Below are 27,981 nucleotides of genomic sequence, written 5' to 3'. Positions count from 1 at the left end.
GCCTGGTAAAATAATGGATTATAATTCAGTATTGCTAATAGATTCCAAATAAATGACTCAGATTTCAGTAACCACAGATTAATGGCACAATATTTACATTTTCATATATTCTCCCACATCTTGTTATCTGCCTTTGTAAAATAATAAAATAGGATTTATAATGGCCTTCACAACTAAAAATCAACAATAAATATTTATTATGCTTACCAAGGTTGAACTTCCACTGTCATAGTGTCTGTAAAAGTAAACAAAAGATAAATAGATTATGATGACTGAATGGCAATGATTAACCTAATATACCACACATTGGAAAATCATAATCAGTGCAGAATGGTCAGTAAAAGTGTGTTATTGATACAAAAAATTAAACAAAAGCTAAATTTATGCAACTTGACAAAGTTGTTCATCGAGTTTGGAATGTCATATAGCAGTCCAGGCTAGAGGGGGATTGTTATACAATTTTTTATGGTTTCTTGTCAATTCAAAGGTGCTAATTCCAAATCTAACCTTGAGCATTTTCCGCATATTGGCAAAACTCAATATGGCAGCCAAAATATGAAATTACCCATGGAAATAACAAAATTGCACACACGTTGACTATAAAATGCCTGTAATTGTGAAGCAAGATGTCTCAAAACATGATTGTTGACAAAGTATTCATTTTTTTCATATTTAAAATGGCAATCAAAACCCCTAGGTATATCATGTGTTCGATTCTTCGATATGAATGGGGAAAATAACTTTCAGAGTGAGCTCTATTAAAATGCATGCAATTGTGATCTAAGAGTGAAGTACTGTCTGAAAACAGGTTGCTAACGAAATATCATTACTTAGATGTCATGTATATGATAAATGCTGTATTTTGCTGGTCCAAATGGCTGCCATACGTCCCTTAATATACATGTATCAATGAACAATTTGAGTGGAGACAAACAATGATTGTGTTTCGTGAGTTTAATATTGCCTAAAAAGTTAAAAACGTGATATAAACTAAAATATATAATTTCTCCTGCTACATATGTGAGAGTTACACAACTCAATGCTTGAAATTGCATAGTAACTAACAAATACCAAAATATATTTCGTATTTTCACAGCATCTTATTCTCCACTGGCTAGCATAAAAAGCTTTGTAGTTAAAGGTAAATGCCAGTTTTGGTAACGATCTCAAAATGACTTTTTACATAATCCAATGTAATGACCACCCAAGTGTCTGTTTATATGAATAAAAAATATGTGCCAAAGGATTCTGGAAGAAATTGTGTAATTGCTGAGAAATAAGCAAAATAAGCGCGGATTTGGGCACTTCCGTCGGGTCTTTATTCCAGCAATAAGATATACACTGTCCCACATGTGCCTACTACATGTATATAATCGTCGATCTAGATCTGGTACATGCAGTTACATAAACTGAACTTTGAAGAAATAATAAAATCTAAGCTGAACAACAATCACACTGAAGATCGCCAACACAGATAGGCACACGTGGGACAGTGTATATCATATTGCTGGAATAAAGACCCAACGGAAAAGCCCGAATCCGCGCTTATTTTGCTTATTTCTCAGCAATTACACAATTTCTTCCAGAATCCTCCCGCATGTATTTTTTATTCATATAAACAGACACATGGGTGGTCATTATATTGGATTCTGTAAAAAGTCATTTTGAGGTCGTTACCACAACTGGTATTTACCTTAAGTTAAAGGGGAATGAAACCTTTGGAATGAGTAGGCTTGTGTTGAAACAGAAAAATCAAAGAATAACAATAAAGAAAGTTTGAGAAAAATTGGATAAACAATGAGAAAGTTATGAGCATTTGAATATTGCAATCACTAATGCTATGGAGATCCTCTCATTGGCAATGCGACAATGATGTGTGATGTCACATGTGAACAACTTTCCCTTTGATGGACTATAAAATACCTCCAAAATGTCTCTTTTTGCCTTTTCTTATGGTGATACAAACTTTCATCCGTGATGTATTCTTTAAAAATCTGTATTACATGCCCTCCTATAGAAAGAATACATGATCTACTGATAGATGTGATAAAAGAGGCAATTTAAGTGAAATATATACGAGTGTAATGGGGAGAGTTGTTCATCAGTGACATCACACATCTTTGCCGCATTGCAAACGTGAGGATCTCCATAGCATTAGTGATCGCAATATTCAAATGCTCATAACCTTCTCATTATTTGTCCGATTTTTCTCAAACTTTCGTTGATCTGTTTCTTTGATTTTTCTGCTTTCACACAAGCTATCTTGTTCTAAAGGTTTCATTCTCCTTTAATTCACATTTTGTTTTCAGCTTTAGATAAAACTAATTATACCCTTTTTACACAGGATTTTCTTAACCCCGGACTATCGCTAACCCCATACTATCCTATACCCCGTACTATTTTTTTTCCTTTTCACACATGCCAAATTGTTATTGCTAACCCCGGATAAGGAATGCTTGCTTTTCACACACGAAACTCGCTAACCCCGGACTAGTGGTAGCTCATGAATATTCACGAGCGTCGATGAGGAAAGTATTAAAACAAGAATTCCAACTCGCTAACTAATGGCGCGCGCTTTTTCTCAATGCCATGTTCGTTGCGTGAATATTTTGCTTCCCTCTGATTGGACAACAGGGCCGGATCTGTTGCGAGGCATGAATGGGAGTGCTCAGCCCACTTTCGTTTTACACTAGCGATCTTAATCCCGTACTATCGCTCTTACATGTAGCACCGCAATTGCTGGGATAACCCTGCTTTTTTGCAGGGCCAAATAATCCCATACTAAAGGTGGGGTTAGCCCACTTTGCAAAAATGCTGTGTAAAAACAAAGTGGGCTAAGCTTAACCCTGTACTATAGGTGGGGCTAAATGGCAATTTAGCCCCACCTAGAGTACGGGTTAAGGAAATTTTATTGTGTGTAAAAAGGGTATTAGGTATCAGATGAACTACCTAAGGAAAGACAAGGAGATGGCAAATATGAAAAAAAAATGGATTTGGTTTTACTTAAAACAACTCACGCATTTCACTTATTTCACGTACCACAAAGAAGAAAATGAAACTGAAAATTTGTAAAATCCTGGGATATGTCTGGCTGTGTTTATGCTTCCATTTCAAAGACAAATCAGCGCTTTTTTTTTAAAAACAGAAATCAGTTTAAATGATTTTATTTTCCAGAGATGAAATAACGATCAGCAGCTGGCTTATCGCAAGTTTCATTGAATTAGGTGTGCCCTATTTCCGAAAGGTTAATACCACTATTTAACTTTGTACAACTTCTGATATTTTTTAGTTACGGTATTGTTTTGTTTATTTATTTTTCAAAGCCATAGAACGTCTATCATATAAATAAACAGTTAAAATTCATTAATTAATTACTACTGACTCAGTCTACTGTTTCCTCATGACAACTCGTGTTTTGTACATAGTTTGATCCCTTAACATTCATTTAGATGACAAATTACAAGAGATTTTACAATGATGGTACTTAATTTAATAATCAAACAACTTGTTGGCCATTATTAGAACCATGTGACAGCATTTGCAATCAAATTTTCATTCACACTAGAAACATGCACCAAATGACACCATTGGAACATGATTACGCTCATGGTCTTGTTTATGGTATTGGTCCCCTGCAGGAACTGAGATTTCTAGCAAAATGCCATTCGTAAATGCACCTTTTTTGCAAGTTTACAATCAACATGTGAATTTGAGAAAGGACGCAACGTGTATAAAATCGTTGATTCTTGCCTGAAAAGTGGAAGCATAAACACACCCTTAGAGGGTCAGTGTGAGAGTGGCTTTTTGCATACCTTTGCGTATTGTTTATAACTGGAATCAAATGTTCACCAGATCAAGTGCTCTCCAAGCTGTCAAATTACAGTTTTGACAAGGGCTCTTACCATTCAACCAATGCAAGGGTTTAAATGTGACAGGTTTGGTTAGCTGATAATGACAGGAGTTATCACAGATCACATGCCAAGAAAGCTTGCCTTTCTCCTGACACCCATTAAAGGATGGATTAAATTCCATCAAAGTAGAAAAAAATCAAAGAGAATGAAAGGTATAATACCAGTCTTAACTTTGATTTTTTTAAAACCTGCCAATTTGAGACAAAATATAAGTCTAAGAAGCAAAAAAAAAAAAAATTGAGGTTCACACTTTGGAGTACACTGGACTTGAGAACTACCGATGGAAACAGCAGGTGCTGTGAGCCGGCAAAGCCTTATTGCAACAGCTCAGGGGCAAAAAAATTGCATTCCATTTCCATCAACATTTTGTAAATATATAACTATCATAACTGCAAATATTGCAGTATCTTTGATAAAACCCTACAAATGTTTTGATTTACAAAGTTACAATTACCTAGTGATTTGGGCGCCAAATTGCGCGATGATCTTGGGATAGTGCGTTGGTAGGGAGATGCAGCGCGCGCGCAGGAAAAGTTGTGTACTCTATATTCGGCACGCAGGTTCATTGTAATGAACTAGCAAATCAAATGGGTATATCCCAGTTATCTATGTATATTTGGGGGTATATTCTTTCAGGGACATTGTGATTACTTTGCTTTATGTTGGCAAAAATTGGGAGTCTGTTCTATACAGAGTATGAGGCCGTTCTCATTACGCTTTCTAAAACTAGTTTACTGGAAACCGATTCAGGAAACCACTTTGGAAGATCGCTTTGCTAGCGTTCCCACTTGATCACACGAAAGTGGTTTTCAAAATCACTTCACGTAAAGCGCTCTGGTTGCTATGGAAACGCTCTCAGTGGGGTGACACGTTTTGCGTGAAATTCAAAACCGCAGCATAGGCATTCTACACCTGTCATGTGGAGCAGCGCGCTCAAAATGTGCGAAGATCGCTTCCTGAAGAACGGTTGTGTCCTCACTTACGCTAAAACTAGTTTAACGAGGCAAAGCGATCTTGAAAACTACATCTCAAGGTGGTTTTCCAAACTGTTTTGGAAGATCGCTTCCAAGACCGCTTTGACCGTTCTCACTACGCGTTTAACTAGTTTCCAGTAAACTAGTTTTAAGAACGTAGTGAGAACAGCCTCTATGACTATGCTAACTTGGTCATTATGAACCATGATTATAACAAGGCTCAGCAACCAATCAATATCAAGGTTTCCATAAAATGTCAAAATTATCATAATCCGTACTCTTTATGAAACAAGGACCCTGGTAGTGGTAGCATATGCCCTTTGGCTATCATAATGATACATGTATGAATGTAGTAGTTATTCTTTTACTGACATACATGTAAACACCAAAAGACAAACATTTGTAAAAACACATTCATCTCCTCTTGGATGAGTGGCCTCTATCTGAAACTTACAACTAATAATGATAATACTGCAACTGATGATACACCCTGGGGTTTACTGATTCTTATTAGTACTTCAGTTACGCCTAGATGTGAATGTCAAAGGGTTACTTTGCATGTTGTGCTAACAGAAGGAAATAAGTGAAACAAGTAAATATCAAAGATGAGAAACAGCTTCCCTATTCTAATAGAAGTTAACTGGGAATATTACTGGCACGGTTGCATTTCCCCTTTAATAAGGTGTATAGATCTGCCCTGGATTTATACCATTTTTTTATGACAGCGTACATAAATCACATCCCCGAAAGTCTGTCTCAAAACTATGCATGTTTCAACCTCAGACTTCTTAAGTAGTAAATTCACAGTTTATTTTTTCCTAGTGAGTGATGTGAATATCACTGGGAAGGAAGCTTTATCAATCTTTTCCCTCACAAGCTACTCATTCTTTTGAAAATTAAAATGAGTTAAATTATAACAAGTTCTTCAACATGCTTCTCCTTGATGATGATTACAGCCACCTCAAACCAAGGATCCTACTATCTAGAACTAAAAAAATCAAGCTGCAATGGAGTAAGCAAGATGCCCTTTTTTTATCTGAAGTGTTTAATACACCTTGAACTGCTTTTGATCATCAAGTATTTCCTTAATTAACCTAAGTTGATAGAATATGTCACTCATTAACAACTATTGCACATACAAAAACTGGTCATAATGCAGACCGATCAAGGTTCATATCATTTCAATGACTATTAATTCATTAGTTAAGCTGTACTCATAAAAAAGGACTTTTTTAAGCCAGATGGCTTCATAGCAATACCTGTTAGGCTGCCTACTTGCATGGGCCTACATGATACATGATAGTTATCCAAAGTAAAAAAGACATTACATACCCATTGATACGGCCCCCATAGCCAGTATCCATCATGGTTACTTCTTCCCTTTTACTCTGTCTCTGTTGATTGGTCTTTGATCAACTGGATAAGAATAGTTCAATTCTCAATGTTCCTTCTTTACGTATCTTGGGTGTCCTGGGCCATCGACAGATCACAAAGTATATTGTTGTAAAATCTTCTCTAGGCTGCAATTCTGTGAAAGGAGAAGGAAATTATTGAAAAGTGTAAATATAACATGAAACAAGCCCATAAAAATGTCTCAATCATTTACAAAAGAAATACTTTGAAAGAAGTAATGACACAAATGTTAACAATATGACTGAGATATTCAAAGGCATTTTTTCAATACTGAAACACCATATCATGAAATTGTGTCTGACACATCTAGAATGATTGCCGGAGAGTGCCATATTTAAATTCTAATGGGTAAAAGATGCATTCAAAGACCCCTGTGCTTTTGTCTGTCACGTTTGTAATATTGTAATGTTCCAATGATACTTTAGTATAGTTCACATTACTGACTCTTTTATCAAAGCTTTAGACAGGCTGTAATTTTTTTTTCATAATATATTTCAGGCTGTAATCTCTCTTTTTTCATAATATACTTCTATCGCCAATAAGAGATGTTTGAGAATGGATGTTGTGCCTTCTCGAGCATTCCTGTAAATGTGGACAAACAGATTCCTAGTTTTTGCTGATGCAGCAGAACATTCATCATGACAAATTTCACTTTCTTGACAAATAATCTTCATTCTCAAAAATACTTAATCATTCCATACATCAAGTTCTATTTATACATCATTGCACTTGTCCTCGATATGCACATCTCAGAACCAGGACAATGGGATTTACAAATCAAGAGTTAGAACGTCCCTACTGGCACCCTAAAACATCATGTTGCACCCCTGGATATCCATGCTGCAAAGACTGTCAACAAAATTGGACCAACGAGTTTTCAGATGAAGGGGCAGCTGTACTTTTTTTATTCATTTGCATACACTGTATATAGTTCTTTATAAATTCCATTCTATGTAACATAAGGATGAAATGAAACAAAAAAAAGGCTTTCCTCTCAAATGTTATAACATGAAGGGCTTTTTATACCAATATCATTTTTCACCCATGAGAAAATGTTGCAACTTGTCAGCAAGAGAGATTGCCAATCAAATCGGCAGGCTCCTGTACTTTTTCAGAAGTCAAGTTTTACCTAATCTTCTTGATCTGTTTCTCATATGCAATAAAACCCATTTGTAAAATCAATATAAGCACAATTTCAACAATGGGTAAATTTCCTGTAAAAAAATCATATTTTCTATGTTGATTGGTAATTTTTTAACTTTAATTTTATTGTTAAGCTCATAGGGACAACTTCTTCCATCAAAATTTAACAAAGAAAATTGTATAATACATGTAGACTACTCTTATACTGTGCTAAGGCACAGAAAACATGGGTTTATATAAACTGAATATTTTGGCCATATATCTCTTGAATATTATAAGAAACAACAGAGCCTCCATTGTAAATTTGCTCATGCTAAATCCCATGTTCAAGCTGTGATGTAATGATTGCATGATACCAAAGGTAAAATGGTGTGTATGAATGGGGTATTGAGAAGTCTATGAACAGGTGCATCATGCTTGGATATTTGTGACCCGATCTAACCCCCACCTGAGATAGATACATGATCACCAGCCACCAATATAATGTTCTTTGGTTGAAATGATATTTAATGTGCATGACAGAAATAAATAACTTTTCTCAACTTGTCAGATATAAAATTGACTCAAAAACAAAAAGCTTATTCAATATGACAGTTCATGTAACTGGCATTGAATGTGTACAAAGAGTATATGAACACATACATGTACATGGAGGCTCATTATTCTCAAGTCCAGAGAAACGGAGGCCACGGTCTATTAAAATCTTTGGTCAAATTCTGGGAAAATTTTAAAGTTGTGTTTAAATAATGTTTTTTTATGTATATTGTACCCTCTCCTCATGTTTTGGTGAAGAAAACTATTTTAGTTATTTCTAAACAGTCAATTAAGGGTCAAATGAGCTGACAAACTGAGTATGACTGGAAGAGATATGCATCACAAATGGTTATCAACCGGTAAATCAAATCTTTAGAATAAGTTTGGATTAAACAAGACTTCAGAAAAGGGGCCAATAGGTGTAACAAGATCACCAAACAAGAAAATAAACTGTGGGGTGAAATTAAGTGCATGACACTTTCAAATGTTTGTAATGCATAACATCAGGTACAGACCTATATTCAGTGTTTCACTTTAATGTATCAAACTTTCAAGGAAAATATTATGGCATTTAATGTATTGACCTAAATATATACCATTACTTCTATCCTTGTTAACCTCTGGCTTTTAATGATTCCTCCACCATGTAAAACGATTACATTTTATATGATGATTTGTATGAAATGAAATAAATTGTACTTTTAATAAGATCAGCTCCAAACACGTCTGCTTGAATATGCCAATGTAGAATAATACAGATACAAAACACATCATTAGGTGGTTTCAAACCGCCTCGACCACAAGAATCCCCGTTAAATTACGAGAACTTTTATTGGCTAAAAAATACCCATTAATTATTCCTGCATTCACACCGCCCCGCGACGTACCCTTCGGGATAAGTTCCCGAAGTTACGAGCATGCGCAGTATGGTCTGATAAGCAGGCAAGGCGCGAGATTCAAATTCACTAGCCCAGCAGCCACCCACGCCGCCGCGTCCAACGACTTGCTGGGCTAAAAGTTCAAGTAATTTGCTTTCACATCGCCAAAATACCTGCGACCTTGGAAAAATCCCCACGAAAGTTCTCGTAATTTCGCCAAGTACCTACTATTTTGCTGGTATTTTCTTTTGGGGAAATTACGCGTAGTTTGCTTTCACATTACCAAAATACCTGGTATTTTCTGATCGGGGTAAATTTCCCGATCAGAGAATAGCTGGAACTGGCGAACTTCGAGGCGGTCTGAAACCACCTAATAAGTCCTGAGAGACAGTACTGCCCAGTAAGCAGCAGAGGACAGTGTCATATCCCGCCATCTCCAAGTTGATTCAAATGAAACACACAACTTTTCGATTTACTGGGTGCAAGTCAGAAAATTTGTGTTTCAATTTCCCAAGCAGGAAATGCAGATCAATGTGTCACTTAAAATTATTAAAAATAACAATTCCAACAAACTATCGCAAGAATTTAATGACAAAAATACTCTTAACTTGATTCTAAAGGCAAGTGATTTAAGCATGTATCTTGTGAGTTCCAGGAGTCTTGTGACTACCACCTGGTTCCAAATTCCCATTTGACAGGTATATTATAGGATAGATATGAAATGTATGTTCAAAGGCCAAACTACAAATCAACTGACATGACAGCAGGCAACAGATGGCTTTATGAACCCTGACACTTCCACACAATAATTAGGTGACAAAAACAAGCACATCATTTATCGCAAATTCAGTATACTGATTTTATTGTCCAATGTAGGAAAAAAATCCGTCCTTAACTATAGAAATATCATTCTTACATTATTTATCCTCAAATTAAAAAAAATATTTCACAACGCTTTTCAACAAAAACAATGGGTCATTGGTACTAACATGTACTTTTAATTTTGTTTTTCCATTTTTTGTACATAATGATCCGGTAACATATAAGAGCCCCGAGTGTGAGTGAAACCAACTGTTTTCAAATACAATACCCAGTAGGGCCTACCCCTCTGCTGGCCATAAAAAGGAAGCCTCACCATCTTCTATTTATGGTAAAGGTTTCTTCTTCAAGTACAAAGGGTCAAGGGTTTCAACATTTGACATTGAAGATTTATGTTTGGGACTTCCATGGATGACAAAGCAATTTTTTATTATAAAATACAAGATATGATAAAATAGGTCGGGTGATATTCTTTTGCTGACTTCTCTAGAAAGCTTCTTGAAAGCAATACACGGAGTTGCACTTGGATTCATAAAAATGAAAAAACCTCAATATAATTTGGTGTGATTCTAGAGTCACATGTTCCATGCAGCACAAGTTCCATGGTTCGTCATGAGCAAAATTTCCCTTTAGTTCTATAGGTAGGGCCAAATGGCAAGTTGGCCCCACCTATGACCTACCATAACTTTTCTGCAAAGGTACCACCAATAGTCCAGTGCACAGAAACATTAGCACTAACAATAAACATAGTTTATGTTACAACTGGTAATATAATAGTGATGCCTAATGTTACAACAATACATTACTTACACATTGGAATAAATGTTTTGATTTCACAATCTGAAAGATGTGACTGGGCTTACTTAGCAGACTTAGCAATGTTGGACTAAGGCTGCGTTTATGCGACCTCGACCCAGAATCACGATTCGAATCACCATTTGAATCATGATTCAAAACAGCAGCATGAATCACGATCCGACAGAATCAGTGTTTATACGACCATCTTTCTAACGCTGTTTCTCCCTGAATTCGGGCCGATCCAGTGCGCATCACAGTGCGCAGTTTGACCCAGGAAGTATAGGTCAACATTTTCGCACGTGTTTCTAACTTCACGTCGGCTGCTAGATTTTTGCTGCCGCCGGAGCTAACGCGCGATCGTTTGTGCAAGTGCAACGCTTACTCGGCTTCCGAAAAAAATATTTTACTTCCAGAATTCCGTGTATTGTACCTCGTATTGTTTTTGATCGGGAACCAGAAGGGGTCATCATCCTCCCTCCCACCTCCCGATCGATTTTTCTTGTCTATGATGGTCCTGTACTGGGCACAAATTCTGTTAATTTTGTCTCGACAGGCGGTGCCACATCTCCATTGAAATCCCTCCCTCGCAAGCGCCGCTGAAAGGGATTGTCTTATTTCTGTGAATCCCGGTAAGGGATGCTTGTGCTTCAGGCTGAGCCCAAAGCACAAGCAGAGCCCTGAGTTCATCGTCAGTCCAATTTGTGCCTTTGGAACTTGAAGAAATGATGGATGAAAACAATGAATATACAAATGACGCTACAGTACAACCCCGGGGGTACAATACACAGAATGATAATTCCTAAATGCTGGCAATACTGCTACACGAAAATTAACCTGCACGAAACACAGCGCGCGCCTTTGAGTCGAACCCGGAAGAAGCACGACACAATGACGTCATAGAATCATGATTCAAATCACGATATCGCATTGTTGGTATAAGAATCCAAGATTCACATATAATTATTGAATGGACCCATAAAAGAAATTAAATACAGTATCAAAACTATTGAAATTTCTCATCAAATGTGGGTTCGAATCCCAGCCATGGCGTAATTTCCTTCAGCAAGAAATTTATCCACATTGTGCTGCACTCGACCCAGGTGAGGTAAATGGGTACCGGCAGGAAGTAATTCCTCAAAAAGCTGTGTGCACCGAGAAGGTAGCCTAGCTTAGCCGGGTAATAATAGCAGGGCCCGCTGGGAGAACAGTTTTCGGAACTGAAGTGGCTACCCTGGGTAAATATACCTTTATTATTATTATTATTATTATTAATGTGTGCATTTTTTAAACCTGCACCTGGCAAAACTGCAAGAGAACAGCAGAATGTTAAAAATCAGCCCCAGTTTGCTCAATCTTAAATACTCATATCATCCAACATTACACATTACGACTCTGACAAGGTAATAAAACTGTCATAAGTTAAATGTTATATGTTTGCGATCTAAAATCTGAATATGCATGTTAAATTATTCACATGACATTTTTAGAAGTGAGATGAGAAGTAAAGCATGGTGAAATATTTCCAGAAGTGTAGCCTAAAATAATGACTAAGAAAAAATTGTGTACATTAAATACCGATTATTTTCAGAATACCTATTATCAAAATGTATTGGATTAGAAATAACTGTTTCACAAATGTTTAATAAAAAAAATCATACAATTGACAAGACGTTCAATCTTCCCTATCTTTCATGTAACTGATATCCAAAGATGCACAATGTATACTAGACTTATAATTAGTAATAAAATTAAATGAGATAACCAACATTCCTTGCAAGTTAATCATTGACATACAGTGTAGGTGCATGACCATCAGTGTCAGGTCTCTACTATGTACAAAGGGATATTGTAATATAGGCCTACATGTATTTGCTATCTTGAACGTTGTGTATTCATGTGATCGCCGATCGTCATCATTTTTTCTCTATTCAGATTGCAGAACATTATATGGAAAGGGAAGTGTGTTGAACATCTTCATAATGTTTTAGAGCACACCAGGGCATCCCCCTCCCCCCCCCCCAAAAAAAAGGTAAGACCTCTGCAGCAAATGGTGCACAGGAAGCACCATTAATCAATAACTTCAATTCTGATTCAAAATGTTCAGTGTTAAAAAAATTAAATAATAAAAATTGAATTTACATGAGACAATTCCTCTATACAACATTAAAGTTACCTTTTTTAATCACCATTTATTTCAACACTTTGAACACATCAAACAAACAGTAACCAGCCATGCATGATTTGAAAAAAAATAAGCTCATATTTGCCTTCATGAAAGGAAAACAAATTGTAATTTAAGCCATTATTTGCCTACATTTGGAGCATGCATACTTTTTACATCTTTTCATGTCAGACAGCTTCTAAACTTACATGTACTTGCCATACTGTGTTAGCAAAGTTATTCTGTATTACAGTATAGCTGATATTTACCCCTATTATTCAAAAATATTTTCGGCTTCTGTAGACAATACAAGGTTGAAGTTCACAAACTGTAGTAGCAGCCTTTCCAGCATTCCTTTGTATTACATTTCCTTCTTTTCTATGGATACACATGTATGTCGCTGGTTGCGGTTTTCTTGTTGAGATTCCAGGGTGTATAGAAGGACAGAATAATGTTCAATGCTAGAGTAAAATATTTATTTGAAATACCCCGTCTCCAAAAGACCAAAGGCTGGCATAACTTTTTTTCAAAGTGAAGCCCAATTCAAAGATTTTCAGAGTGGACAATATGCAAATAACACACCTTCCTAGTCTAGTGTTATAAAAATATGTTGTTTTCCTCCATGACAAAAAAAAACCACTGCCAAAGCTATACCCAGAATGAGATAAGTCAAGTGCTATACTATCCAATTTATCATCAGGACTTCAATAGGCAGCAATTCTGCTGGGCTAAGAAAGGAAATGCTGTGGTTGAAAGCTTGTAGTCCAATGAAAAGGGGGCAACAGTACAAGAGTATTTCATATGATGCTTCAAACAAGAACAAATGAAGAGGTCATGTGAATAATTGGTTTCTCAAAGCTTGAAAGGACCAGGAATGCAGGTACAGTAATAGACACACTTGTAATAACAAATATGATGTGGAAACACACTGTGCGCTCTTGTGCATTGGAGTGTGAATGATATGGCTCATTTTCCAGGACAAACTTGAACTTGTTCAAGATCACAGCATTATTATTGTACAAGTAGCATACATGTAGCAATTGGCAAGAATAAGTCCAAGATGACTTTACGTTAAAGGGGAATGAAACCTTTGAGACAAATAGGCTTGTGTAGAAACAGAAAAATCAAAGAATAAGAATAAAGAAAGTTTGAGAAAAATCAGACAATGAGAAAGTTATGAGCATTTGAATTTTGCAATATGTTATGGAGATCCTCCAATTGGCAATGCGACAAGGATGTGTGATGTCACATATGAACAACTTTCCCTTTAGACAAAATACCTGCAAAATGTCTTTTTGTTTTTCTTATGGTGATACAAACACTTTATCCATGATATGTTCTTAAAACATCTGTATTACATGCCCTCCTACAGAAAGAACACACGTACTGGTACAGAGGCAGTTTAGGTGGAGAGAGTTGTTCACACGTGACTTCACATATCTTTGTCACCTTGCTAATGTGAGGATCTCCATAGCATTAATGAGCAATATTCAAATGATCATAATTTTCTCATTATTTGTCCGATTTTTCTCAAACTTTTGTTGATCTGTATCTTTGATTTTTTCTGTTTTCACACAAGCTATCTTGTTCCAAATAACGAATCAGAAGCACAATATTTTCAGTGTTAAAAACAAAGGTAACAATAGTGTCCTCACAATGCCCGATATCACTTTCAAACAGGGGGTCTTTCAGCTTCATGTTCTTGACCACCTCTGATTACACTTGATCGACTGATCAGTTATACCAACTTCTGCCGTTTTGCTGCATCCACAGGTAAATATTCTTTGCCTTGAAAGTCTTGGGCTCATGCAGGCAAAAACTAATTTTGCAAGGATAACCTTGAATGTTCCTCTTGAGCTGTTAAAAGGAATTTAAAATGTTCTTAAGCGCATGATACCATGAAATTGGCTCATGTCCATGATTACAACAAATGAGCAATATTAACCGAATGACATTCAAGATATCATTCGTATAAAAAGATTGGGGAAATGGGAAAATGCCAATTGCAATAATAGCTACGCACACTTCAATAGCAAATGGGCTACCCAAAATTTATCTTTAAAAGAGGGTGAAGATACATTTGGGACCATTACAATTTAATAATTTAATAATTGCAGAAAACTTGAAATATTTCAAATATGATAACAAAGGATTTAAAGGTAATCAAATCAATTTAACACCTGCAAAGCCGAACTACAGGTCCTTTCCATGTATGCCCTGAATTACTGGAGGCCTGTCATAGAGGCATATGATCCAGGGAGTAAAAACCATGGGAAAAGAAGACAAAATACACTTAATATTAAATTGTAAAAGAGATGAAAGTTTTTCAAAATCCATGATATATAAAATCTAAAGAGAGACACTAGTACTGTAACATGTACATACAGAACATAATTGCAATGAAGTCAGTCCAGGCCAATATTGAATCTATTTTGGGTTCTATTCAGTGCAGTCAAAACACCTCAATAGAAGAATCCATAGCCAAGGGGAACAATAGACTGATAATTCTAAAGGTGTAAAACACTCCAGGACAGTGGTATCACTGGTATGCATACATTATTAGCTGAAGTGACCTTCTTGTATAAGAACATTTTACGGGTCTACTGTACTGTGATAGCATACAGTCACACAGTATGTAGCCTACGTTCGTCAAATAATGTGATTTTACTGATTTACCAGATGATATTGACTTTATGAACGCATGTATTTATTTTACGTGTTACATGAATCCTAATAATTCAACTTTGGCTAAAAGTGAATGAAGAATAACATCGAGAATGAATTGAATGAATTCATGCTTTGCATGTTTGGTGCCTGCCTGTTCAAGACAATTGGTCAACAGGTGATCTACATGAGATGTTAATGTAGCCCATTACGCACTGCACAATTACACAAGTTAAGTTCTGTAACATGAAGATTGTTTAGAAATGTTTTATGCTGAAATTGTGGTAAATCTAGAGCTAAAAACACATGACCTATGACCATATACAGTATATATATATAAACAGTATACACAAATTTTTTTTTGCAAAATTTCATTCATCATGCAGTTGTTTGACAATATAATTATACCACTAGAAGTTGAGTGGAGGCAACCATAGGTCCACCTCGCCACACAATACCAATGGAAGCAATGGTATTAAAGGCAATGGTGATAAGTTTAAAACCATATTATAGGGAAGAATTATAATCTTTGCTTAACAAAAAAAATCAGTTTCAATTATCTAAACTTCTAAGATCCAACAGATCTTTAATTTAATGCCAGTCCACACTTGAAGCCTGTTTTGTACACTATTTACTGTATTATCATTTTTGTTACTTTGTTTTGTTCTTGTCTTATGCATTTGTTATTTATCTGTATATATGTTATTTTAATCGAGTGAAATAAATGAATTAAATTTAATTGAAAAAATTCACAAAAATGTCCTACACTGTACATGTACATTTGTGATTTTTATTCACAGGCATACATTTTCACTATTAGACAGCACAAATGTTGTTCCAATTTGAGTTTCCTGTATCATTTCATGATTTTTTTTACAAAACTTCTTTGCCTCCTGTACATAGACCACTCACATATACGTACATGTATGTGTTTCACCACTCCTTTGTGTACCCATATTTCACCTTCAAACTTGTTGACTCTGTCTCAAACTATTGTTGATCAGTTTAATTAGCTAGTTTGTCAGTGCAAAGTAAACAAGATTGCATCTTAATGATCATCTTGATAAGAGGATGGCTCATTATGACACATGATTGAAGAACTTGGAAACAAAATCAACTCATCAGGTTTTGCAAAAAAAGAGAACTTTGAGAGAATTTGCATGAGATTATCCTAAAAGCAAAAAAAAAATTAACATAACTTGTACTTGGCAACCTGAAAGCTTAAAGATGCATGTAACTGGTAGGGGAGACTGGGGTTAGTTGAAACATGGGGTAAGTTGAAACATTGTAATTTTCTTTAAAGCCTGTAAAATAAATTTATGCAATACTGCCTTCAATTTATTGCTATTAATAATACAACAGTGTTGAATTATTATTGCAATAAATTGAGGACAGTATTGCATAAATTTATTTTACAGCTAAAAATCAATACTAACACAATAATATCTTAATCAGATTAAATAGTACAAACAGTGATAATACCACTAAAGGAAACAGAATGATTTAATGACCATTTTCTTTTATAATTCACAAGATATCTTTGATAAGGCCTGAAAATACAACTGCCAAGATTTACAATTCGCACTTGGCATAAATAAGTAGCATTCATACATGTACATTGTCCAATAATACAAATTAATAATGAAATAATAGTACAGCAACTATTATATCCTGATTTGATAAATTTATCTTTATTTACCACTCATCATTTTTGTTGAGGACGTGCACTACATGTCACGGACAAAGTCCATGGGGAGGACTGAACTATATTTTTTGTGTGATTTAATTTTTGTGCAACTTGCTCATATTTCTAAGATCAAGAACATTTTAGCATTCTTCTTTGGGGAATCATATTCAATAAGTATCAGATATGATATGTATCAAATATGACAGGCCTAACAATGTATCCCTCAGAGAATCCAGGCTACATGTATGTAAATAAGGGACAACATATATCCTACATTAAACTCAAATATTTAGGAGATTTTCTGTCCAATGCAGCAAGCACCAGGAACAGATCAAACATGCATACATTTGGAATGCTTTATAATTAATGGATACATGTACGTTTTGAAATTAGAATAGTGAATAGAATAATCCAAGATGATTGTTTCATTGATGGGAAAAGTTGAATAATCAATCTGATCACGTCTTTCTCTGTGATTCAATTAGTGCTTTCACCTTGTCGTGAGACTTGACGATGAACGTGGGATGTTTCACGTTCCCCACTAACATGTCAAACTTAACTAGATTCGATGTTGTTGCTGAAGGAAATTTTACGAAGGGTGACTGCAGACTGCCTAAAAACAAAGCCACACCTTAAGATATGAAATCATATGATCCTATATCGCCATTGACCTATTGCTTCAGTCATAACACACTCACAGCGGGATACATGAGATGGCATTCAACAACCAATTCCCTTCTCCCTGTGCCTTCTATTTGTACATTATTCAAAACTTCTAATATCATTATGTTAAAGAGAAATTCCAGTAGTTGCAGTTAACACTGATTTCATGAGAAAGTCTGTAAAACAAGGCTTAATTGCAAGTATATCATCGAGGATCTAGATCTGGTACAGTTACATTAACTGGACTTTGTGAAATCTTGAAATCTACGCTGAAAAATGTTCACACCGAAAATCCCCAACACAGATAAGCGCACGTGGGACAATGTATAATTATTGCTCAGGGCGTCGGCCCGACGCCCTACCCGAATCCCGTGCTTATTTGCTGATTTCTCAGCAATTACACAATTTCTTCCAGAATCCTTTGGCACATGCGTTTTATTTATACAAACAGACACTTCAGTGGTCATTTCATTGGATTCTGTACGAACTCATTTTGATATCGTTACCAAAACTAGCATTTACCTTTAAGGTCAAAACATGTATAATGGTGCTCCCTCGGTTTAAAAAGAATACTGCTCCCATGATCAGAGAAATGATGGCTTACATGTATCCCGGAGGGGCCACTTACATTGACGAGTGGATACCATGCGCGACCAAAAAAACACGTAAAAAGGATGTCTTTTTCACGATAGGGCACGTTACGTACGTAACGTGATAAGGGTGTCAAAAACACAAAAATAATGAAAAAAGGGTATCTATTTCGCTAGGAAAATTACGTGTTTAGGGTCAAATTTGCGGGGATGATAAAACAAAATTAAAATGTTTTATAAAGGATGTCCTTTTTGCCCCAACACTTCGTGTTTAGAGTCCGATTTGCGCGAGGTGTAGAAGGTGGGGTCGTACTAAACCAAATAAGGTAAAGCCGACGACCGATCGAAGGACCCGTAACAATAAAACATTCCTGTACTTGTTTAGGGGTTCATTTCAGGGAATATTTGCCAAGAGTATCGTTTTGTTTCCAATACTTGTTAAGGGTAGGGTTTCACACCCCAATACTTGTTAAGGGGTGCATTTTCAGAATATGGAAATTACGTGTTTAGGGTGCTTTTCGAGACCCCATGGTCGCGCATGGTATCCACTTATGAATGGAAGTGGCCCCCCCGGGACATGTATATAAACCTTTGAACAAATTGTAACATTATAGGTATAGTGTACTACTGCCATAGGGCTTTTCGAACAAGATACCCGAATGCCACAAGAGTGATAAGAACTATTGGAGACCAATTTTCACACCTTAACACCAACCTCATTATAAAACATACCTGTAAACTTTAATACTACAAGAGGTTCTAGCCTCATAATACAGGCCTCACTGATAATCATTTTGCACTTTGCACCTACATATAATGGCAACTTTTCCTTTGCAATAAAATGGTAGTGATGAGTCACACTCATCTTCTGATGTATTCTGGTTTTATAAGTTATTCAGAAAATATAAAAAGAACAGAAATATGAAAATTGTTCCATTAGGATTATGAAATATTCTGTATACACATCAAGGAAATGCACTTTTTCAGTTCACAGTGCATATACTCAAATGTATTGTACAGAATTTGAAAGGGGAGAATTTGAAAGGTGAGAATTTACTCTTGTTCACTTGTTCCGAATCTAATACTATGGTCAACAAGCTGTGCAAAATATCTGGAATAAAGTTCTATAGAGGACAATATCACAAACTGCAATCAAATAATGCCTGTTGTTAGCTGTTTGTGCATGTTTACAATGGAAGCAGTTCCAACAAGCTTGATGTGTCAGATTGAATAGTATTTCTGCCACTGGCAGCTTCGGATGGGTGAATTGACACAAAACATAGCTAGTTTTGCGATAAAATACATCCAACATCACATAGCATATTTGGTGAAATAAGTGAATCCAGCACCTGTAAAAATGTAAGTAGGCAAAAACTTGATGAGCCCTTTATTCTGTAGCCTTGATTTTTACTTGGACAGGTTGTTAATGTGAATAAAAAATGTCTTCACATTACGGGCACATTTGTGTCAGAATTTCAACACAGAGGAAGGTAATTATTTCTGTTGGTTAGTTCTAACCCAGTTGGGGCCTATATTAATCACTTATTTTTCAGAACTAATTTCTTGAGAAGCAAAGAGAAAAATAAATTTAAATTATTCTTATTTGCTAAAGATATATTCAAGGATTTTCAAGAATCGTATTTTACCCTCAGGTAGAATTTATTAACATGAATTGTGTTAATCGATGGCGCAGTAAAATTTCCCCTACGGTGGCCGTACAACTAGTTGAAAATGGTAGTTTAACAGTTTTTGTACCTGCTACATTAGTTGATTTGAATAAAAACAAACAAAAGATTAAGTATAGAACGAAATCCTTCTTGTGCCACATTTGTGCCTACATAAATATCAGTTCAGTAAAGGGCTCAATTTTCCTCTTTGAAATATATCTTTCCTTCACAAGTTTTATATGCCTACTTCCATTTGCATTTATGCAAAAGCCTGTTTCAAAAGAACTTGTAGGGCATGTCCAAAAACAAATGTTTCTCACAGGGCAGCATTGGGGAGGCTGTTCTCATTACGCTTTCTAAAACTAGTTTACTGGAAACCGATTCAGGAAACCAGTTTGGAAGATCGCTTTGCTAGCGTTCCCACAAATGACTTCACGTAAAGTGCTCTTGTTGCTATGGAAACGCTCTCAGTGGGGTGACACGTTTCATGCGAAATTCGAAACCGCAGCATAGGCATTCTACACTTGTCATGTGGAGAAGCGCGCTCAAAATGTGCGAAGATCGCTTCCCGAAGAACGGTTGTGTCCTCACTTACGCTAAAACCACTTTAACGAGGCAAAGTGATCTTGAAAACTACATCGCGATGTGGTTTTCCAAACTGGTTTGGAAGATCGCTTCCGAGACCGCTTTGACCATTCTCACTATGCGTTAAACTAGTTTCCAGTAAACTAGTTTTAGGAACGTAGTGAGAACAGCCTCTATGATGCCTTGACACCATGGTCACGGGGGGGGGGGCATTTGATTTAAGGTGAAATTGCATGTCTACAAGGCTTGTAGCCGAATCTCAAAAACAGGTAGAAGTAACTGAAGTACAGCAAAACATTTCAAGTTTAATAACTAAATGTTGGATCTCTTGGTCAGCTAACATGTTTCTTGCTCAATGTACCACTAGTCTGTGGCCGATTGTGATCATAATATTGATTGGCCTTTTAAAAGGGTCTTTTAATGTTAATTAATATAGCCACAGCCTCACAGGAAACCTATATTGAGCACAATATGAAAGCCACCGTGGCCATGATTAATTGATGACTTGTTTGGCTTTATATGCACACAACAGACATATATTTGTGTTTACACAGAAAGTAAACACTTCTTTCATAAAATGATCATGATAGATGGTTGAGAGATCATCAGCCATTGGCGATAGTGGTCAGAGAACTCCACACTATAATAGATAACGGTTTGCAGGTTAAGACCCTGTAAGAAATGTCTTCATGACCAACGCAGGCCAGTTTTTATGAACTGCAAATCATGTATTGCATATCATTCTTATGCAACAAATAATGTGTTACATGTTATTAATTTGAAATGAACTTTTAATAATGATCCAGGCCTATAGTACTACATCCCTTATCACTAATATCAGAAGGGTATTAATTAGGAAATTAATCTGGATCTGGTGGATGTTTCATAAAGCTGTTCTTAAAGTCGCTCTTACGAACAGCTTTATGAAACGGCCCCCTGGATGTGTACACTGCTGGACCAATTGGTATGAATGAGATTCTACATCTACTTTTAGTTTGTAAATGTAGTTTTGTTATTGTATAAACAAATTTGTATATTTAATTATAAAATAAAAATCAAACACTGCATGAAATGTACAAGTTAATAATTTGTGTGAAGAAAAATAAATGGAAGTTGCTGTAAACACCAACTTCACGAGAAAGTCTAAAAATAAAGGTCAATTGCCACTACAGAGCCTAAATGTAGGCTACTTGTAGATCTAGTACAATTGAACTTTGTGAATGTAGATTTTTTTTCCAATCATTATTTTTTTATAATTTTATTTTGCACTTAAAAAGTGAAAATTTCCACCCGACAAAAATATCCACACAAGTTTTTAAAAACAAGTGTCAGTATTGCAACACATAGTTGAATATCTCTAGTAGTGCCCCTCCCATTTTTCACCAGATGGTAAACTTCAATTATGTGACAGATTTTAAAAAAGAAAAAATAATTCTATAGAATGTACAAAATACAAATATTTCATAAATTAGGTCTTACTTGCTCTTTTTACTAAGAATGCATGTAAATGTAATGTCATGTAGGTTGTAAACTGGCACCTCAAGTGCATCGACTCCATAGAGTGTAAAACATGTAGGCTCAAAATCATCAACAGAAGAGCTAAGCTGCAAGACCTTCTCAAAGGAATTGCCTATTGTACTGCTGAGAAAGGAATGCAGGAGTCTGAGCCCCTGACATCATTGTACTTGAAGTACCAGGTAACGAAGCTATTCCTCTAACAAGTACTAGGTCAACTTACCCTTTTACACAAGAGGCACTGAAGCTCGTATAAACACAAGGAAAGACCTCACAATCCTCCTTTGCAGATCACTATCCACGCTAAAATAAAATGCTTCACTTCGAATCAATGCACACTTGTTGGTATATTTCCAATATTCTGATATCCGTCCACCGAGTTGTGGATCTTTACATCTGACACAGGCATATGATTAATAGGTGAGAAATGCAATGAGTGGTATTGCCTTATGACGAAACAGACAGTGAGCCGTGGGAGTAGGTGCTTTTAGTCCCTCCCAATATCATTACATGGGGGAGGTGTGTGAGTCAAATCAGCATCATACCACCATTGTTATGCTGGCAGAAGAACCGATTCAAAAAAGCACATCATGGCGGCCTTCTCAGCAAGCACAGCCCACTATACAAACTGAATTGAATCGGGTGCAACCATTAACAGCGTGGGGAGGGTCCAGAGTGTTTGCTCACTCAGGCATGTACCGCTGATAAGCAAGCCATTTTGTTTGTACCTCTTTGCATTCTTTAGTAAACACTAAGCTCCAGTGATTCAAATGATGCCGCTATTTAAAGCTCTCATATGCATAACAAAAAAAACTCTGTGAGAGGAAGAAAACGGCTTTGAAAATAGAGCTCGCTCAGCATACTCTGAGTACATGGATATTTATGTAACTCTACAAGGAACAAGTAGGGATCAGCTGCAATGTACTGATCACAGGTATCAGCATTACACTGAAATAACAAAATATAGTACATAATTTCTGGTGCAAACAGCAACCATTATTATAGCCCTGCTGTGCATGACTGCTTTCACCTACGTAATAATCTGAATCAACATGTTCAACTCCAGGCAAGTTATTTTGTCTTTGGCTATGGCCATTCATGAAGAGTAATTAAGCAAGAGAAAAAGAGTTCATTGAACATGCGTGCGTACTGCATGTATTTCATGTAAGCCACCTTATTTCTACTGAACTCAAAATAAATAATAGGCCGAGATATAAAAGAATGTTGTGCGCTACATTGCCAATACAACATTTTATCACCAATAAAAGTATATTTGCAATGTAATTTTAACAACTTAGCCAATTATTTAACAAATAGTGTCAAAAATCAGGAACGTATAACTGTTTTTTAGTTCAATGTTCAAAGTCATTTACGACTTTGATTACCGGTATACTAGGATACTGTATTTCAGTACATTTAACTACTTGAAATCAAAATATAGAATATATAGTTAGTAACCTTTGGAATCTGTTGAAACGAACTTGGAGTTTCTCCAAGTTCCAAACCAATGATTAGCTCAACTAGACTCTTATTGACTTAATTTTATTACAGATTAAATATTAACTATGCAGTATCATCACAAGTCAACACAACATATTTCTTGCATCTACAGCTTGTGTTGGAAAAAATGAACTTTGCACACTATCCAAAAAAAAAAATCGAAGTTGTTAAAGGTCACATTTAAGTAAATTAATTATGTACACATGCAGGCCATATTTTTGTATGACATGATGAAATGCAGAGTTCTGCAAACATGAGTCTGCAAAGTTTGCTTATATTGACATTGCTATAGCAAGTAATTTTACTCCAATTTTACACATTTAATTCTAATTAAGAACAATTGATGTCATACTTTCCTTTTTAAATAATTGTTTTGTCCTGAAAGACAAACTGGAATGGGAATTCTAATTCTTTAATGAGAAAGAGAATATTATCTCCAGAATTACTTGGTGCTGCAGTGATACTAAAAACTAAAAATTCAAACTAACCAAAGACAATGTGTAAAAGTATAATGTACTGTACAAGTGATGATCCTCTTGTTGTAATTCTGGGGTAATCAGCCAACCTTATTAAAGAGAAAGCTAAATAAAAAAAATCCTTGTTTCCAAAAGCCCAATCATGAAATATGGCTGTTAGCCAATAAAGCATAATATAACTTTTATGCTTTTCACACTGCACATATTTCCCTGGGGTTCAGTTTAGCCCAGTTTGTTTTCACACTACATGGACGTTTTAGCAAAGTGGGCTAGCACGGAAAATAGTATGGTACTACATGTATCTGGTACTACATGTATCTGGTACTACATGTATTTGGCCCTGCAAATAAGCAGGGTTAGCCAGCATATTGTGGTGCTAGCACCACAATTGCGGTGCTAAGAGATACAGTGCAAAACATAACCGAGCTAAGGAAAAGTAAAGCTAAGCATAAGCCAATCACAGAAGTCGAAATTGCACGTTCATTATGCTCAGTGTGGTAAAATCATCATTCATGAGCTGTAAGACAGTCCAGGGTTTAGGCGTTAACCCCCGCTAAGAAGATAGTATGGGGTTAAGAAAGACAGTAGGTGGTTTCAGACCACCTCGAAGTTCGCCAGTTCCAGGTATTCTCTGATCGGGAAATTTACCCCGATCAGAAAATACCAGGTATTTTGGTAATGTGAAAGCAAACTACTTGAATCTCCCCGAAAGAAAATACCCGCTAAATAGTAGGTACTTGGCGAAATTACGAGAACTTTCGCGGGGATTTTTCCAAGGTCGCAGGTATTTTGGCGATGTGAAAGCAAATTACGGGAACTTTTAGCCCAGCGTGTCGTTGGTCGTCGTTGGGCGCGGGAGCTGTGGATGGCTGCTGGGCTAGTGATTTTGAATCTCGCGCCTTGCCTGCTTATCAGACCATACTGCGCATGCTCGTAACTTCAGGAATTTATCCCGAAGGGTATGTTTCAGGGTGGTGTGAATGCAGGAATAATTAACGGGTATTTTTCAGCCTAAAAAAGTTCTCGTAATTTAACGGGGATTCTTGTGATCGAGGCGGTTTGAAACCGCCTAGTGTGAATCCAAAAAAAGATAGTATGGGGTTATAAAAGGAAATGCAATGTGAAAAGCATATGTATATATGACAGCGTACTTAATATAGATGGTATTGTCTTGATACAAAACCCCAATTAGAAGCTCAGGACTTGATCCAACCAAGGTCATTAAGGAGAGACGCAGAGTTCTCCCTGATGATATAGGTGTTTGATAAAATGAAGAACTTGAAGAAAATCCATCCAAGATTAAGAGAGTTATTAAAGCTTCTTTGAAGTTTTGAGTTTGTGAAATCATATGCATTATGCAACCAGTTGTACCATGGCATAAATTTCATATATTCTTATTTTTCAATGGTCAACAACTTCAACAATAATTTATTTCAAAGCAGTACCGTATAACATGATGTGTCATTGATATTGACAGCACAAATAAAATAATTTTCAATTTTCTAAAGAACTTACATGTACATTCTTTATAATTTAAAACAAACTCTTAGGTGAAATCATGTTACACATCAAATAAAAATATTGACTATCCCCTTGTCAGTCAGTGTGAATGGGATTACAACAAGATGTAAAATGACCTTACATTCAGATTACTCATCAAAATACAATTTCAGAATCATTACAAATTTTCTATGAGATTGTTTCTTTTCAGTCAATTTGTTTAATTCAATCTTATCAATCTTGTTACAAAGGTTAGAGAAACACAGAAAGTGCACATAATTACACCTAGGCACAAGGCAACTCAAATGTCATTGGAGACCTTTATTTAAAGCTACTTTTGGTGATTCCTAAAAATGTGTACATGCACTACAACAGGTACATGTATGATGTGGAGTAAAGTATATGAAACTGTGTTTAAAACACTCAGGACAAATTTGTGATTTCTTAATTTCATTTATTTATTTGTTTGTTTTATGGGGTGTCCAATCAAAATGAAATACATGCATATTTTCTTTTCTTCTCCTTTAAAAATCCTATTGAAAGTGTATCTGAAGTGCAGATACAGCACAGGCATTTTTGGCTTAGAATGGTGTCGGACTGAACTTCCGGCTATGAAGAACATGATATTGATAAATTATTTGAAGTCCATTTAAAGGACAAGTCCACCCAAACCAAAAGTGGATTTGAATAATAAGAGAAAAATTCAACAAGCACAACACCGAAAATTTCATCAAAATCGGATGGACAATGAGAAAGTTATGACAATTTTAAGTTTCGCTTAATTTCACAAAATAGTTATATTCACATCCTGGTCGGTATGTAAATGAGGGAACTGATGACATCACACACTCACTATTTCTTTTGTATTCTATTATATGAAATATGAAATATTTTAATTTTCTCCTCATTGTCCTGTGAACAAAGTTTTATTTCGCCCTGAACATGTGGAATTACCATTGTTTAACATTATATGTTTTAGTCAAGTTGGTCTTTATTGTCAAATCTGTAAAAATTGAAATATTGCATGATTCAAACAATAAAAAACAAAAAAAATAGTTAGTGAGGGACATCATCGATTCTCTCATTTGCATGTGACTTAATTGTGCATATAACTATTTTGTGAAAAATAAGCGAAACTTTAAAACGTCATAACTTTCTTCATTTACATCTGATTTTGATGAAATTTTCAGTATTATACTTGTCTGATTTTTCTCTATTGATTAAAATCAACATTTTTCTGAGGTGGACTTGACCTTTAAGGTGAATGATTATAAACTGTTTTGTTAAAAAATGTAAAATCGTTTTAATGAACGCTTAATCTCGTATAAGAAAAATAAGTTGGAAATACCTAGATGTAAAATTTAAACATCAAATACAAGATCATTTGGAACATGTTTTTTTTTGAGGTGCTAATGATATAAAGAATTGATTTCATATACCTTGCAGAAATAACTCTTACTCTCATGTAAGAAATATAATTCAAGAATCTCCCTGATAACGGTTGATTTCAAGGGAAATATATTTGAGTAAATGTCATTAAGTAAAAGTCATCAACATCACATATACATGTACATTATTGTTCAGGAAATGATTCAAATTAATTTTGTGTCTATACTGCACATTTCCTGTCAGTGAATTTATTATGATACTATGTAGGCATGTACTGTTCCACCTCAACACATAATCCCCTCATCCCCTAATGTGTATCACTGTCGTATGTACATTACAGCCAATTCTGTCCACTTTTGCTGTGTGAGCGCACCCACCAACAAATTTTAATTGAACTGAATTGAATCAAATTGGTTTAGGGCAAGTTGAAGATATCACGCATCTCACGTACGAGACAGAGATTTTCAACCTTAGGAAAATACTGTACAATCACAATTCACAAAGGTTTTTTTTTCAATTTCCTTGAAATCAAATCAATTCATGAAGCAAACATGAAATGAGTAAATTTAATGTGCAAGGATCAAAGTTAAACACACCATTGTGGTTCCCATTTGAATCAAAGTTAAGTACTGTGCTGCACTTCTTTTCCATTTTTTCCTTCAAATTATGGATTTGTCATAACTGTTTCTTTTCATATCAGCTCACAGAGCCCCAGGGATAGCGAAATATCTTAGGCTCATTTGTACACGCTGGTTAGCCAGCAGCCCCACCTGTCCCCTCAAAGCACAAACAAAACAAGCAAGTATTCTATTCACTCACAAAACCAGAGGTTTATACCATTGTATCAAGACTATTCAGGATACCTCCTGGATAGGAATGCAGATTGATTTCCTTTGCTTCATGAATGCAATAATCACACATTGCATAAATATGGAATCATGTAAGCAAGAAACTCTATATAATATTCAAATGGACCCCCACTGTGCAAAGGAGCTACTGAATTTGTGGCCTATAATACAAGTGAAAATACTTTCAACCATGAAGGGGCGGAGCCAGGATTTTTCAAAAGGGGGGCACATTTTCCCCCCGAGGAAAAATTTGACGAGCAAAAAAA

The 27,981-nt window shown here is 35.7% G+C and overlaps 1 protein-coding gene across 2 annotated transcripts in view; it reads right to left on the bottom strand.

The window, feature by feature from the left end:
• Positions 1-22,663, bottom strand: part of LOC121410874 (tight junction protein ZO-2-like) — a 57,386-nt gene extending 34,723 nt beyond the window's left edge. For both annotated transcript variants that reach the window (XM_041603222.1, XM_041603223.1), the window contains exons 1-3: positions 22,226-22,663; positions 6,218-6,413; positions 208-235 (exon numbers count right to left, since the gene is read on the bottom strand). In XM_041603222.1, coding sequence (XP_041459156.1) covers positions 208-235; positions 6,218-6,252 — 63 coding nt within the window. In that variant the 5' untranslated portion in view covers positions 6,253-6,413; positions 22,226-22,663. The remainder of the gene's footprint in view (positions 1-207; positions 236-6,217; positions 6,414-22,225) is intronic.
• Between the last annotated feature and the right edge of the window lie 5,318 nt (positions 22,664-27,981).

This window comes from Lytechinus variegatus, chromosome 3 (genome assembly GCF_018143015.1).
Source record: "Lytechinus variegatus isolate NC3 chromosome 3, Lvar_3.0, whole genome shotgun sequence".
Taxonomy (NCBI): Eukaryota; Metazoa; Echinodermata; class Echinoidea; order Temnopleuroida; family Toxopneustidae; genus Lytechinus; species Lytechinus variegatus.
This window is presented reverse-complemented; position numbering and strand designations above follow the sequence as displayed.